Raw genomic sequence first — 12,438 nt, 5'->3', positions numbered from 1 at the left:
GATCGTCGACTTCAGGAAGAACCGGCCCAGCCACGCTCCACTGCTCATCAACAGCTCGGCTGTGGAGGTGGTCAGCAGCACCAAATTCCTGGGGGTGCACATCACAAACGACCTCACCTGGACTGTGAACACCACGTCTCTGGTCCAGAGGGCACAGAAACGTTTGTATTTCCTGCGGAGGATGAGAAGAGCACACCTGCCCCCGCCCATCCTCAAGACGTTCTACAGAAGCACCATAGAGAGCATTCTGACCAGCTGCCTCTCTGTGTGGTGTGGAAGCTGCAGCGCCTCCGACTGGAAGAACGTGAGGAGAGTGGTGCGGACAGCAGAGAGGATCATCGGGGCCCCCCTTCCCTCCATTCAGGACATTTCATCCCAGCGCTGCGTGTCCTGAGGCCGAAACATCGTCAGTGACCCCTCACACCCCCACCATGGACTGTTCTCCCTGCTGCCCTCTGGAAAGAGGTTCTGCAGCATCCGGTGCAGGTCCACCAAGTTCCGAAACAGCTTTTTCCCACTTGCCATCAGACTGCTGAACTCTTAACTGGACTGCACTCAAAAACTGGTCTCCACTTCATACCTGGCACATGTACAGAGCTAAGTAACTTCCATTTTACTGTCAGTCCTGCACTTTATATTTTATATTCATATTTATATTCATATTTTATACTGTATTTTATTTTATTCTGGAGTAACCTCACAACATTGGAACCTCAAAACATTGTCCTGAGCCGTATGCAACGAAATTTCGTTCTGTATACACCCTGTGCACGCAAAATGACAATAAAGTCAGTCTAAGTCTAAGTCTAAGTCTAACTTAAATAAATGGTAAATGCTTTTGGACTTTTATCAAGACTTGATGGATTTATGTAGCCAGTACCGTTTAAGAGTTAAAAATACCAGGTAAACTTAAATATCTGGTTGGCTAACATATTAATAATATGCCTTCTTCCAACATTTCTGACATTACAACACAGGAGAATTTCTTCTTTGGCTCAGTTTCTCACCTAACTGGTTGTCTGTAACTCCTGTCCTTCTTCCATACGTCCAAGCAGCAACTGGTAAAGCTACAATATGGGTAAAGTTTAAGCCATAGCCTTAGTGGCAGTGCAATACAGTCATGTAAGTTTTCAAATTAAGAATTTCTGTGTGTATGTGGTTATTAAAACACCTCCCATCTTTTCTAAGATAGGAGAAATGTCAGAGTAAAAATTACAAATAAAATTGAAGAACTATATTTTTCAGTTTTGGGTAGCACCACTGCATGTCCTCAGTAAATCCAGTAATCATATTTAATACAACCAAATGAGATTAACTGTTCATACACATCAATGCAAAATTGTGCTTTTTTATGCATTTATATTAAACATGAGAGGCACCACATGTTGATTTGCTGAAAATGTCCGAGAGCTTCAATGTGGTGCAGTTGTTAACACGTTTGCCTTTCAGCAAGAAGATTCCAGTGAATGAGTTCAGATCTTAAAAGTCTTTCTTCATGGAACTTTCAAGTTATTTCAATTCCTGCAGGTGTTTTCTCCAGGTACTCTGGCCTCTTATCTACATCCTAACTGTTTCAGCTATTAGGTCATTCTGAATTACTCCTAGGGTTGACTGTATTGTTTGTCTCAGTGTTGCCCTGTGATGGATTGGCGACTCATCCAAGGTGTACCCTGTCCATTGACCACTGTGGTAAACAGAGTGTTTACGTATATTATCTCCAAGGGAATTTACATACACTTTGCAGACACTATTGTTTATGTAACCTGCTAATTTGTAAGTGCTAAACTTTTAAACTGTTTGGGCAAGACAAGCAGAAAAAATAACCAAAACTGCAGGTTTGAGTTTACATCCTGCCAGCACCCACAGTTACTGCTTGAACTCAGAAAAGTGACATTTAACCAGAACATCTTTAGCAACAACTACAACTGATTATGATATTCAAAGCACTTTTGAGTAGTTTCTGTTTGCTATGCTGTCACTTTAGAGATCATTTAAATAGTAAAAGAAGTTTTTGTTATTGCTAATATTTGTTCTGTATATTGTTGAAAAAACTGGGTGCTGTGTTTTCAAAATTGTGCTTAAGCAATAATAATAATAAAAAACATCTGTAAGATAAGCAAAGACATGTCTTACTGAGTCAAACAATGAGACCACATGATGGATGTACAGAATGTTTTGACAACAAAATAGGGTTTTTATCACAAACTGTAAATTCTCACTGAATTGTTGCAAATTGAAAACATTCTGAAGTGTTGTGGTAATTGTTTGAAGTGTGATGAAGAACTAGCCGATGTTTTCTAAATTATGCTTAAACAATACAAAAACTGCAAATGCAAAAACCTTCTTAACTACACCGATAAAACAACTGGAAACATATATGTAAAGAGAAGTAATAACAGCCTGGAAATGCTAATCATACTGTGGATCAGCGTCGTTCTGTATAAAGACAAACAGGAACCACAATGGCATTGCAAACTCCTAATGGATGCATGATGAGGCCCCCAGTGAATGCATTTGTCATCTATTTGTGTGTGTGTGTGTGTGTGTGTGGGTGTGTGTGTGTGTGTGTGTGTGTGTGTAGAGGGAATTATGATTTCTTTTGGTGTTGCAGCCAGACTGACGCCCTTTAAGCTCTAGTGTAAAGCAGCAGAGACCCGGCTGAAGAGACATATTTGAACCACATGCTTTACTCATCCGAGTCTTTCTCAATGTCTCATTCTGTTCTGTATCCATCGTTTGAGTTTTTTCAAAAGGTGAAAAAATAAGAGAAGTTCCCATTCCTGTCTCATCCAAGTTTCACACTGAAAAGAACGTTTTAATTTAAACAAATTAATTGCTGTTATTCTCTTTCTCTGTAAAAAAATTTAAATAAAATAAAAAAATTACAAAAGGAAGCAGAAACCAAAACAGTCAGACTGGCATAGGGTCTTAAATTTAATATGAATCTATGATGAGCAGCGCCAGTGCACAAAGCATGAAATACAATGCAGAGAGAAGAGGGGAGGTAAACATACAAGAAGAAAAGAAAACTAAAATAGGAGTTTGTGTGCTCATTAAGAAAGATTCTTACTGTGACCACATGGCTTAGATTATATGGATTAATTTCAAGATCACTGGCCAGATTAGCCCACAGCAAATCTCAACATACTCATTTTGTCAGGAGAGCAAAAGCTAAGACAGTATCCAACACAAAGACTTTAGAAGTTAAGAAACCACAGTAAAAAAATGAGTGTTTAAATTAATTCTGTTAGCATTACTTTATCTTTATCATATCTTTTCCTCTCCTCTTTTCCAAAACACAAACAGTCTAACTCATTACTGATCACTATCAAATAAATTCACAATAAAAGACACAAAAAACTCATCAGACTGACATCAAACTATATAATTCAGACAGCACAACATGGACAACAAAAAAATAATCCATAGTACAGCAAGATAATGTGTTTCAAAAAAAAAAATATTCAACATATTTGACTTATTTCATCATGAAACACAAGGTTACTTGCTTTGTGTACAATAAATTAGAAATGTTTCATGTTAAGACATTTTAATTATTTTTCTAGCAATATTTCCAGCAAGCAATGCCTTAGATAGATTTACCACACAACAAAAGAACCTGTTCAAAATGACTGGAGGCATGCACAAACCATGTAAACATTTTCTCTCATAAATGGAGGGTGTGATGCTGCTTATTTTAAAATTTGTAGCTCTTGTCTGGATAGGACCGTTCTAGTTGACCAGGTTACACTCCTCCACACTCACACACACCCAAACTCACCCTTTCATGCCCCAGCCCCGTGTACACCTGCGCTCACACACACACTCACCTACATTCACTTGCTGACACTCAACTCACCACTCTGTAAGATAAGCATGGGTATATCTTACAGGGTACCCCCCACCACAAACACACACGCTCATAAACTCACTCACACTTATCTGCTCTTACCAGCATCTGCACTCACACAATGACTAACACTCCACTCACACAAGACCTTCCCAAATACAAACAAGATCCCATATTTCATGTCCACATTTCACACAACACAGAGACAAAAAGGTTGGCCAACAGAGCCACCACCAGTTTTTGATTGAAACATAATAAATGTTTAGAAGATATCCTCAAATGATAATGGTCAGAACTATCATGTTAAAACAGCAGCAGAAACAAACAGGAAATCAATCCTAAGTATCACGGTAGTTATAAAAACATGTTCAGGAGTTAAGCATCGGTGAATCATTCAAGCAGTCCTTACTTACAGAAGTTGAAAGCCCTTTTTGCAGTAAACTTCCTGAAATAACAAAAACCTTGCATAGCAGACACTAAATATTTTGTATGTAGAAAAATAGAGAGAATTTCTTCTAAAATGCAACTTGACAGCACAGTGAATAAAATCTGGACTATGGAAATACGTTGTTATTTTCCTTTTGCCGACTGATGATCTGTGTATACCTCTTGTTGTTTGAGGGCATGTGCAGCTCTTGTTGTTTAGAAAGATACCAAATCTATAAATGTCCTTGTTTTAGGAATGTCAGAAACTGGTGAGAAACTGGTTTTCCAAAGCTGGTGCCCGTCTCCCGCGGTTACAGGCCAAGAAGTAGGTCACTCCTTGGACAGGTCAGTTCAGGATAAGTGTTTTCACAAAGACAATATCTTTTGTTTGAAAAATAATTGAATAGTCTTTGCTTGAATTTGTGGGTTTGTACAGTTTAAATTAAACAAAATTTAAAACAATTGTACAACTTTAGAAGGCCATTATTATTCATACGTTAGCAATACATCTCAGAAATAAAGGTCTGTGGGTGGTCTTTCATTTTTGGATACAGTGTCTCCACTTCTATGTGCTTCTGTTAGCATCATGTATCAAAAATAAGGAATAGCACGGTTTGAAAGAAAGAAAGTTTCTGTTTTTCTCTTATCAATCTACTTCTGTGTTTTACTTAGTTATTAAAATGTTTACCAGCTTCTTTCCCTTTCATATGTACTTATGGTGTCAAGTACTTATGTGTTTTTACCACGAGACTAGTGATGCCTGCATTCTGTATGGAATCCAGTTAATTGAAAGTAGAAAATGCCCATAATGAACTGCTGCTTGTGTGTACGATCAACCTCATTCATTAACATAAGCTTAAACGATTTCAAAGTTCCAGCCTTCTTACAAAACATCTGAATATTTTAAAACTTTACTTCTACTATAGTTTGTCCAACACTTTTTAGGGATGAAGTCGCTTTCTGAGGGTGGATGGATTACAGGAAGTGAACACTGACCTTCTTTCAGGTGTTGGTGGTTCTATAAACTCTGGTCCAAGCCAATGGACTTCCCATATCCCTTAACTATAGCTATGTGTTCATGTATTTAAGAAATAGATTCAAACTCAGTTCACTGATTTCATTATAAGGTCTGTATGAATCTGACTTTTTCTTGCATATTTTGAATACTGTGTCAAAGCCTCCTGGTTTATCATTTGAAGAGTGTTACTGGCCTCCCGACTGATGGAAATGAAGGTTGGTGTACATGTCTGTTCAGAAAGTCCATTGTATTCTGGTTATACAAAAAAGGTGCTTCATGATGGATTAACTATATGGTAGGCAATGAATCTGTATACAGTATGTGGGCGGGGGTGGGCGTGTGGGGCGGGGAGGTGTAAGAGAGACAGAGAGTGAGAGAGAGAGGGATAAAAAGAGAAAGTGGTGAGTGATCATTTGTAATGTACTCTTTAGTCCCACTACTCCTTGGTCTGGTCTTTGCTCTGTTTCTTCATTTTCATTCTCCGGTTCTGGAACCAAATCTTAACCTGCCTCTCTGTCAGGTTCAGTGCGCGGGCCACCTCATGCCTCCGGTCTCTTGTGAGATACATGTTGAACAAAAATTCTTTTTCAAGCTCTAGGGTCTGGTATTTAGTATATGGACACCTCTTCTTCCTGGAGGAGCGTGCATGAAGCCAGTTGGCTGATGGGTCATCTGTAGGAACACAGTGAGAAGAAACAAAGGAATGTGACAATGTATGTGAAAAGGCAGTGGGGGAGGAAGGGGTATGTCTGCTACATCTAGTGTCAGAGAAACACAAAACCAAAGTGTTAACATGTTGGATAAGTGAGAAATTACAGTCTGGCTTCATCAATCATGATTTCATCATTGCAAGCAATAGCTGAAGCCGAAAAAATGAGCTGGGAAGCTAACCAATTACAGAACTATAGTCATGACCATAAAAAACTCTCCCATCAAGAGTTTTTTAATGCTCTTGATGGAAGTCAGGTGTTTGCTTCAGCATTCAAAACACACAATTCTGATATTCAACACATAAAAATGTCACAGAGTAAAAGGAAAAGATTGTGGTTCAACAAATAAATAGATGTTATGACTAAAAATATTTCAGAATCAAGAAGATTATTTCCCTTGATGATTACAAGCACACAAAAACACCCCCCCACAAACACACAGAGGCACACACAGAGGCACACACACACACACACACACACATGCACACACACAAGGAAGATGAATTACAGCTCTGTAAAGCTTTCATTATCATTCTTTCTCTTCTGGGACTATGAAGATCATGTTACGGAAGTCATTGCATTACCTCTGATCGTTCCTTTAGGAAGCAGAAAAATATCTATGATGTTAATGTTTGATTTTTATTAAATGGTACATTTTTCACATGTTTGTGTTGATAAAACCTAACAGAAACAGCTAAAAACAGCAGTTAAATCCTAACTATCAGAAAAAAATAGCTTTATTTCTATTATTTTAGTTATGAGAAAATAAAGGTTACATTTGCCTTTTAAATTAAATGAAACAACGTGAGACTTATATAGCGCTTTTCAACCCTCAAAAAAGTATAGCATCTTTGACAACCTTCAAAGGATTCTCATAGATGCTATACAATAAAATAAAAATGCATATTATGTAATTTAGTTCTCTTGCGTCTTCTTGGAACCTCTAAAGCGCCGAGACATAAAAAAACAAAAGTGAATGTAGATCATGTGTTGCTTTGTGGTAACATGGATGTGAAATACTAAATCACATTGTGTGGTATATAATTAGGGCCTTTGAATTGAATATTCTTATTTTTGAAAGGGGAGAAAACCAACACTTAGTTTCTTTCTCAACATTATTTTCCCTCACAATGTGGCCAGCCTTGTTTTTCACAACAAACTATGAAATCCTCATCCTTGGTGTTTGTATTGCTTTCAGATCAATGCAATTAGTTAAGACTTGTTTTTCACATATTGGCTGTAGTAGCTACTAGTACTGCTGCTACTACTACTACTACTGCTACTACTACTACTACTGCTACTACTACTACTACTGCTACTGCTGCTGCTACTGCTACTGCTGCTGCTACTACTACTGCTGCTGCTACTACTACTACTACTACTGTAGTACTAGTACTGCTGCTACTACTACTGCTACTGCTGCTGCTACTACTACTACAACTACTACTGTAGTACTAGTACTGCTGCTACTACTACTGCTGCTGCTGCTACTACTACTACTACTAACACTACTACTACTGCTGCTGCTACTACTACTACTACTACTATTACTATTACTATTACTATTATTACTACTACTACTAATACTGCTACTACTACTACTACTATTACTACTACTAATAATAATAATAATAATAATAATAGATGATTTTATTCATGTGCATTTCATCTTAAGCAATGTTTTAATTTTAATAAGCTAATGTGCCAAATAGGGAGGAGAGCCATGTTTTATATTTTAAATGTTAAAATTAGATACACAGTGGAACTTGATCTATATAATGCAGCGTTGAAAAAGGACTAATAGACCAACCTAGTGCTGTAGCATCAGACCCATTTGGATCTGAATGATAGGTGCCCTATTCTCTATTCTTCCTGTAACCAACAGCTTCTATCATTGAACATGTCCTCAATACCCTCTGGAATCCATTTTCTCCAGCATGTTCAGAGTGTCCAACGTGGCCAGCGAGCAAAAGATCGATTACATTTCAGAGCAAAATATAATTTTTGCAAAAGAGACAAGTACAGTATGTATATGTGTATTGGTGGAGATTGGGTGGGGGTTGTGCAGTACTTCTAGCAAACTGTAAAGTGGGTCCTTTGCATGCCTTGGGTGTATTATCACCTTGAGACTCATTCATTACTATTGGAGCAAGGCCACGACCATGGTTGTCACCAAAGATGACAAATGGGGGTGGAGGAGAGTGAAAGGTGTGCTTGTGAGTGTAAGAATGTGTGTCTATGTGTTTGAGTTGTATCTATGCCATTCAACCCATGCATCAGCCAGGTAATGTGTGGTTTGTCCACAAGAAGAGAAGATGGACACTCATGTACTATGATGAATAATGCTGTTGTGTAATAGTTACCTACCACTGACTAGGTAACCATGTGATGTGTGGCCTCATTGATATTTATATGGAAACAAAAAAAATAATGTCAACAGCTCGGGCCAATTTCTTCTGCTTTTGCAATTTTCTTTTAATAGTTCCAGAAATTGACCCCTCTTTTATCCCGAAGGCACAGTGTTACATCTCGAAGTCGTATTTTATTTTCCTGTCCCTGTGTCCCATCTCTCCCCTTCACCAACAGTAACATGCCAATTAATGGGGTTGTTCATCCAGCGTTAACATAATTCACTTTGGGGTAATAACTGTGTGAGTTTACCCAGCAGCAGCACAAGGACTGAACTGTGATTTGGTAGTTTATTCTGGGTGGCTGCCCAGCTCCCATAACGCAAAGAAAATTCTGTAGCTGGAAAGAGACTTTATTTAACATTTTGTGACAACCATGCTGTTGTCAACATATATTATGCATATAATATTTCACCCTTTTTACTTACTGGAAAGTGAATAAGACATGCATTCAAAGAGTCCAAGTTAAAGGTTTACTGTATCTGTCAAGCTGTGTTCTTTAGACTCTTGTCTTCAAATTAAAGATTGTGACCCTGGAATCTTTCCTCTGCTGAAACCAAATATTTTAGAAGCAGGAACTTTTGCGGTGTTGCTGTTGAGCCTAAGTTGAGTCAATATCCTGACATAAAGACTTTGCATATCTACAACTTTCAAAATACTTGACATAAATAAAATCCATTATTTATTCTTATTTTAGGTTTTTTAATTATCTTTGGTTTTTCTATGTAACATGATCATTTAAAACTTTGAATTTTTGTTAGCCCATTGATTTTGACCACATAAGCTTACACAATGTTGGACTGAATTAAATTAAATATTATATGTCTGTTATATTTTTTATATTCATTACTATTTAGAAATCGTTCTTATTGCAACAATGTGATGTTATTGTTTTCTCAGCACGTCAGACATCAGACATCTATTTCAGTCAGCCTTCTGTACTTTTCTGCGACATTATCAGAAAGTAGATTGTAATCTTTTCCTAAATGTTCAACATGAACAAAGCAACTACCAACCATGATCCCAACAAGTCACTACGATGTATTCAGCATTCTCTGTCAATGTCTCAGTACTTGTTTTGTCAGACCGATTACATCAGCTTTTAATGCCAGAACAGCAAGAGCTCCACAATAATAGCGATGTCCTGATATTCGTATCATTCTGGTTACATTTTTAAAGTTTATTGTTTTATTTACTGTAATAAATTCTAATGAAATCGTCTACACATTAATAAGTTCTTTTTTATTTCAACTGAAATAAATAAGACTGATGACTTCTGTATCTTTACAATGAGGTTCTCGGTGCTTACTGAAAAACAAATCTACTGCAGAACACAAGATTTAATAAAAGAAAGGAAAAAACCGCTTACGCTTTAAAATAGCAGACAGATAGTTTCCTCTTTTACCAGTGTAGACAGATAAACCTTCCCAATCAGCAGTTCGGTCTGGATCGGGGCTAAAGTCTAATAATTCATCCTGGAGCCTGCTGGGCTCCATCCAGCCCTGAACGGGCTCACTGCTTTGATGTATCGCTCGTTAACGTGCTGTAATAGTGGCTGCATTTGGTTGTAGGTGTGTGTGTGTGTGTGTGTGTGTGGGTGTGTGTGTGTGTGTGTGTGTGCGTGTGTGTGTGTCTACGTGCGTTAGGAGTGCTTTGATAAATTGTGCTCAGTTTTTATGTCTGCTTCTGAAAAAGCCTCTGTTGAGACAGAGTTCCGTTCTAGTCGAAAGCGCAGCATGTTCTGCCCGGATGGAGAGAACAAGACCGAGATGTACATGTCCAAAGAATACACTTAAAATAAATGATGAAATATTGGAAAGGATTTTTAACTGTAATAACATCAATATTCGACGATAATTACAGGATGGTGTCTCCATAGTGTTTGTGAAAACGCAGACACGAACTATACAGGCCAGCCAGCAGAGAACTGTACTAAATTAAGAGTCGCTTAATTCAACTCAAGCTAATTATTATCTTCCTTTAGCTTTAGTCAAAATTTACGGAGAAAAATAATCACAATCATCACCCTAACTATTTTCCAATTGACTTCGGTGTATTATCGGGACAAATACAGCTATTCTGCCCGGTTCCAGGATCCGTTCTTAAACATTAAGAAAACTAAACAGTGTCACATCTGAAAAAAAAAAATCTGACATCAGACAAGAATCTTAAAAATGACGATATGAAGGTGCTCGGTCAAACTGGTTGTAAACCGAGTCAACGAAATGTAAAAGCTAAAACAGATTCTGACTGGAGAACAAATCTTAGCATAAAAACAAACAAACAAACAAACATTCCTACTTTAAAAGCGCCACAAAATTCTGGATCCCAGTAATGTTAAAATCAGTCGAACAAAGTGTCTGTGCTTGGCTTGTATTTTTTGCTGGCTGGGTATTAATATCTGTTTCTGTTTCTGTTTTCTCTTTTGGCTTGTTTGTCTCTGGGAGGCGCAGTGAGTAAGAGACCGCTTTACTGTAGCTCTGTTAGTAGATGGAGCAAAACAGAATGGCTGTAACACGGACAAATACTCACAATTATATATAATTGTGAGTATTTTTATAAGAACTCACTCTATCTTTATTCCCAGCAGTCTGTCGGTGTTCGCAATACTTTAAATGCTGCCTGCTGTCTAACCTTAACGCTCCCTGTACACTCTGATGATGGTAGAAGATCAGTCTGCTCTTCTTTTGAGGGAAAACGGTGATAAAATGAATGCAAAACGTGTTTTAGTATTTTTGAAAGAGGAATCAATTGTTACGCAAATATACTTAGGTTTTCATTGACTTAGATGGATTTTAAATGTTAATAAATACATCTAAGATTGAACGCATTAAAACTAAATGCAATTATATAAATACTCACATATATATATATATATATATATATATATATATATATATATATATATATATATATATATATATGAGGGTGGAGGGTGGGAACACTTTCCGGCCCTTTGTTCTTGTTTTATGGCGGCATTAAAGTATTTACTGTCTCCCTCGCATCATTTCCTGCTTTCATTACTTACTTTGATCCGCGCTGTCCTTGTCTTTACTCCCTTCACAGACATCCTTACTTTCTTCAAATCCTGATCCCTGAATGGAAGTCGAATGGAGGTTCAGCTCGCGTCCCGCCGTGGAAATCGATTCTAGAATGTATGTGGTAGTCTCGTGTTGTCCGCTGATTTTGATGGGAAGCTCCCCGCCTTGATGGCTAAGCTGGGGTTCCAGTTTGACCTGCCCCGTTTGGCTCTGGCCCGGGAAAGACTCGGAGTCTCGCGGAGCGCAGTCCAGCCATGAGCGGATGTATCTTGTGTCTGCGGCGCCTGCGGCGACATGCTGGCCCGGGATGTAGGGATGGTAGACTGCAGGGAGACCACTAGTTCCGTGGTGCGGGCTGAAGGGGCCCCAGGGTGATGAAAAGACCGGACCTTTGGGCTGGAAGCTGCAGGATGGATATGGCTCGGAGTGAGCGTGCTCGGAGTGCGCGGCTCCATCGGTCACAGCGGAGGTGGAAACGGGAAACTGGACGCTGGAGAAGCGAGGCGCGCCTGAGAGTTCGTCGCTATCATGACTTATGATGGAGTCCACGTAATAGTTGCTCAAAGTCCCAGAAATGGACATTCTTGGACATTATCTAGAATACGCGGCAAGTTTACTTCATGCAGAACAAAAGCAGAGACATTAAGATAATTTTGCCACTCTCTTATTTCCCACTCCCTTCTGCAGATTACTTTCAGAGCTCTCTCTCTCTCTCCCTCTCTCTCTCTCTCTTCTCTCTCTCTCTCTCTCTTCTCTCTCTCTCTCCCTCTCTCTCTCTCTCTCGGCCCTTCCCCCTCCCCCATCACCAACTTGCTCAGTATAGGGAAACAAAGTGCTACAGCCTACCCATCGTAAATGTTGGCGGGTTAGTCGGGTCTGTGCAGCTGATTGGCCGGACCTTTACCCTGAGCCTGAAAAAGCGCCGCTGCAGCAAAAAAAAAAAAAAAGTACCCCCGCCCGACCCCCACCCCCCAAAAAAGAAAGA

The 12,438-nt window shown here is 38.8% G+C and overlaps 1 protein-coding gene across 1 annotated transcript; it reads right to left on the bottom strand.

Annotated features, from left to right (window-relative positions):
* Positions 1-2,910: 2,910 nt before the first annotated feature.
* On the bottom strand, positions 2,911-12,159 carry hoxb9a (homeobox B9a). The gene is made up of 2 exons (XM_028023064.1): positions 11,441-12,159; positions 2,911-5,966 (listed from the first exon to the last, which is right to left on the bottom strand). The coding sequence occupies exons 1-2, from the start codon at positions 12,033-12,035 to the stop codon at positions 5,731-5,733; spliced, it is 831 nt and encodes a 276-aa protein (XP_027878865.1). The 5' UTR covers positions 12,036-12,159; the 3' UTR covers positions 2,911-5,730.
* Positions 12,160-12,438: the final 279 nt, after the last annotated feature.

This window comes from Xiphophorus couchianus, chromosome 7 (assembly GCF_001444195.1).
Source record: "Xiphophorus couchianus chromosome 7, X_couchianus-1.0, whole genome shotgun sequence".
Lineage (NCBI taxonomy): Eukaryota > Metazoa > Chordata > Actinopteri > Cyprinodontiformes > Poeciliidae > Xiphophorus > Xiphophorus couchianus.
Note: the sequence above shows the minus strand (reverse complement) of the source record. Positions and strands in the feature narration are given on the sequence as shown.